This window comes from Sipha flava, unplaced genomic scaffold (genome assembly GCF_003268045.1).
Source record: "Sipha flava isolate LNK unplaced genomic scaffold, YSA_version1 180_pilon_pilon, whole genome shotgun sequence".
In the NCBI taxonomy this organism is placed as follows: Eukaryota; Metazoa; Arthropoda; class Insecta; order Hemiptera; family Aphididae; genus Sipha; species Sipha flava.
Genome location: NW_020272187.1, coordinates 1,041,818 through 1,045,441, shown reverse-complemented (window position 1 = coordinate 1,045,441; position 3,624 = coordinate 1,041,818). Strand labels below are relative to the sequence as shown.

General features: G+C 32.7%; 1 protein-coding gene across 1 annotated transcript; it reads left to right on the top strand.

Moving 5' to 3' along the window:
* Window positions 1-1,861: 1,861 nt before the first annotated feature.
* On the top strand, window positions 1,862-3,370 carry LOC112680803 (tigger transposable element-derived protein 4-like). The gene is made up of 2 exons (XM_025551002.1): window positions 1,862-3,089; window positions 3,237-3,370. The coding sequence occupies exons 1-2, from the start codon at window positions 1,862-1,864 to the stop codon at window positions 3,368-3,370; spliced, it is 1,362 nt and encodes a 453-aa protein (XP_025406787.1).
* Window positions 3,371-3,624: the final 254 nt, after the last annotated feature.

The following is a 3,624-nucleotide window of genomic DNA, read 5'->3' as shown; positions in this document are numbered from 1 at the left end:
CGTGTAGCTCGGAGCCCGACCACCGTACATACAAATTGATACGTACGTAATTTCCACATCATATTTAAAAATGGAACCGACGTAAATAGTATTTTTTTAACTCTGACGTTTTTATTTCGTACACAATAAAATATACGTTTAATACGTACCATGCTTTCGGGGGAGGAGCTTATTTCCAAACGAAATCGAGTTATTTTCGAATGCCATGAATCATACGGAACGACGAGTCTAAAACCAAATCTGACATCATTCTACGTAGTAGTACATTTCGTTCCACACAAAAAGTACGCCGGAAAAGTACACAAATAACATCCAAGGCGTGCCGAAGTGTTAAGTATTCATACACATTTGAAAGTAATTGCGGAGAGTAATATAATATCGTACGAAACGTTATTATTAATTATGATGTACAGTTAAGTAGGTACGCAGATAAAGTTAAACACTTCGAATACTGAAGAATTAAAGATATATGTTTACTGAAAAATTCACTTTGGCTTAAATATTCTTAATCAGTTTATTGTTATACATAAAAAAACATTTAAAAGAATTTCAAAAATAGCAAAATAAAAGTATATATCTCTATTATCAGTGTTTAATTGTATGTAAAATAAAGCATCAGTCTTATTATTTTTATCGGATTTACATTTTACATCATTGTATTGTGTAAACCATTTTAATCCTTCAATGTCCACTTATGGCACGGGTCACGTAGTGTGTATGAATACCACTAGATTTTTCGCTTAATCAGTTATTGAAAGATTAGAATTATTTATACGGTTTTAGTTTTGTAGGTTGTATTTTAATAACTATTTAACTTTTTAATGATATTTGGATCCTATACAAATTATGCCGACCTTATGGACGTCTAAAAGTTGTAACTACTCTATATATTATATATATTCGACGTAAGAACACGAAGGGTAATCAAATGTGGTAATAATTCCTTTCTTTCTTCTTTTTTTGTGATAGACCACTAACGTAATAATATAATTCCGTATAGACAATTTAAGTACATATTGTTTTCAGAAAAATGACCCTATACCGCTGTCGAATCAAGTCAAGGGCGTCATTCGGAGTGGCGCAGGGTGTGCAACGGCACATCTAACATAAAACATTTTGACAATTGGCCCGCCATTAATACTCCAATGTGCCGTTATAATAAATGTGTGCATTATGATTTCATATATATATATATATTTTTTTTTTTTAATTTTTGATTTATCAGCTTTCTTATCAAATGTTTACGCGTGGTGGAATTGAATTAAGCGTGTTGGTGAGGTACACTACATTCGTCGGTGCCTCAAGCCTCCACACACTAGTCAACGACGAGTTGTGGAATCAATTCATGTACAGTAAAACCTCTTTATAACGGACCCTCTGTTAGACGGAATCCTCCTTATAACGGAAAATGTCAATAGTCCCGGTTCAAATAATATATAAAATTGAACTCTTTAAGACGGAACCTCTACAAAACGGAAACGGAAAATGTTCGTAATCCAATTAGTAAAAATACCCTCTGTTAAACGGAAAATAGAATTATTTAAAGATAAATTACATACACTTACATAAGTATAAACTATATGTATGTATATAATATATATGTTTGGTAACTAATAATCTAAACTTTATCTGTCATTATCTGAAATATCATTCGACGGTATCGTTTCACGATTGTCATACTATTGTTTATTATTAAAGATTAGATATGTACGTATGTACATGCCTTTAATGTATGAACTGCCCAGTCGTCTTTTTTCTGTTGAATTGTTCATATCGTTTAGTAAACGTGCAGTGCCCACCGTCTGTTTTATCGTTGTGATTTGGTTTGTTTTCGTACTGTTTTTAGTTTTTACTCGCTAATATGCCACGTACAGCTCTGACTTTGTCAGATAAAGTTAAACTAATCGAGTTGAAGGAGACACAAAAACTAAGTACGAAGGAACTTATTACTAGATTTAAATGTGGAAAAACTCAAATTTACGACGCGATAAAAAATAAAGAAAAGATTATGGATGAATGGGTAAATAGCAAAAACTCGGGAAAGAGTAAAAGAGTGAAAACTCCTTCATTTGAACAAATTGATCAAAAGTTGTATGAGTGGTTTGTCAGCGTTCGGTCAAAAAATTTGCCAATTTCCGGTCCAATTATACAAACAGAAGCTATGAAATTGGCTGAAAAAATGAATGTCAAAGATTTCAAGGCTTCGAACGGTTGGCTAGAAAAATTTAAAAAAAGGCATGACATTGTTTGGAAACAAGTTAGTGGTGAGGCTAATGACGTTAATCAAGAAACTGTGGTGGAGTGGAAGCAAAAAATATCAAGACTCATTGCTGGGTATGAAGCAAAAGACGTGTACAATGCTGACGAAACGGGTCTTTTTTTCAGAGGTATTCCTACTAAGTCACTAGTACAGAAAAGTGAGTCTTGTTCTGGAGGGAAAAAAGCAAAGGATCGCTTAACAGTGTTCATGTGTGGTAGTATGACTGGAGAAATTAGGAAGCCATTGGTAATTGGCAAGTCTAAAAAACCACGGTGTTTTAAGAACATGGACATTTCTTCGTTACCTGTCATATGGAAATTTAATAAAAAAGCCTGGATGACAACAGAGATAATGGAGAAGTGGTTGCGTTATTTTAACGCAGACATGCGATCTCAGAATAGAAACGTCCTAATATTCTTAGATAATGCTGCATGTCACCCAAAGATCGAACTATCTAATACGAAAATACTTATGTTGCCCCCAAATACCACATCGATCACCCAACCAATGGATCAAGGAGTGATTTACACGTTCAAGTCTTACTATCGTAAGTTTTTGCTACAATCGTTATTATGCAAGATGGATAATTGTTCTTCAGCTCATCAGCTTGCTAAATCAATAAGTGTTTTGGATGCAGTCAATTGGATAGCGTTGGCTTGCGATAATGTAAAAGCTGAATGTGTACAAAATTGTTTTCATAAAGCCGGGTTTCTTTCAAATGAAGGAACCAATACCAATGGTATAGATTTACCAGAAAATGCTTTGAACGATATTAATGAGGAATGCGTTATAGCCAATGTTGATGTAGAAGATTTTATTACATTTGACAGTAAATTAGAGACGCACCAAACTTACGATTCGGCGATTTTTTTAGAAGAAGAAGAAGAAAAAGAAGTAGAAGACGATGATAATGATGATAGTGAGACCAACGATGAGCCAAAAATAAAAGATTTTAAAACTGCAATCTCATACTTAGAAGAATTACAAAGGTTTTCAGCCACCATTTCAAATACAAATCTATTAGAACTTACAACAAAAGCCCGAGAATGTGCTGAACGTGCTGCTCTTAAACACAAAAAGCAATCAAATATTAAAAACTATTTTTCTTAATTATAAAAAAGGTACAAACATTACTTTCATTTTTTTTTAGTATTATACAAATTTAAATATTAAGTCATATATGTATAATAATCTTATTGTATAAATTTACATTTTACGAGGTATTTACCTAAAATATAATTGTTTTAATACATACGTACACATACATAAATTCTTGAAATATTTTTTTTTACCTCTCTAAGACGGAAAACTCTTTATAACGGAAAAATTGTTGGTCCCAAGCGATTCCGTTATAGAGAGGTTTT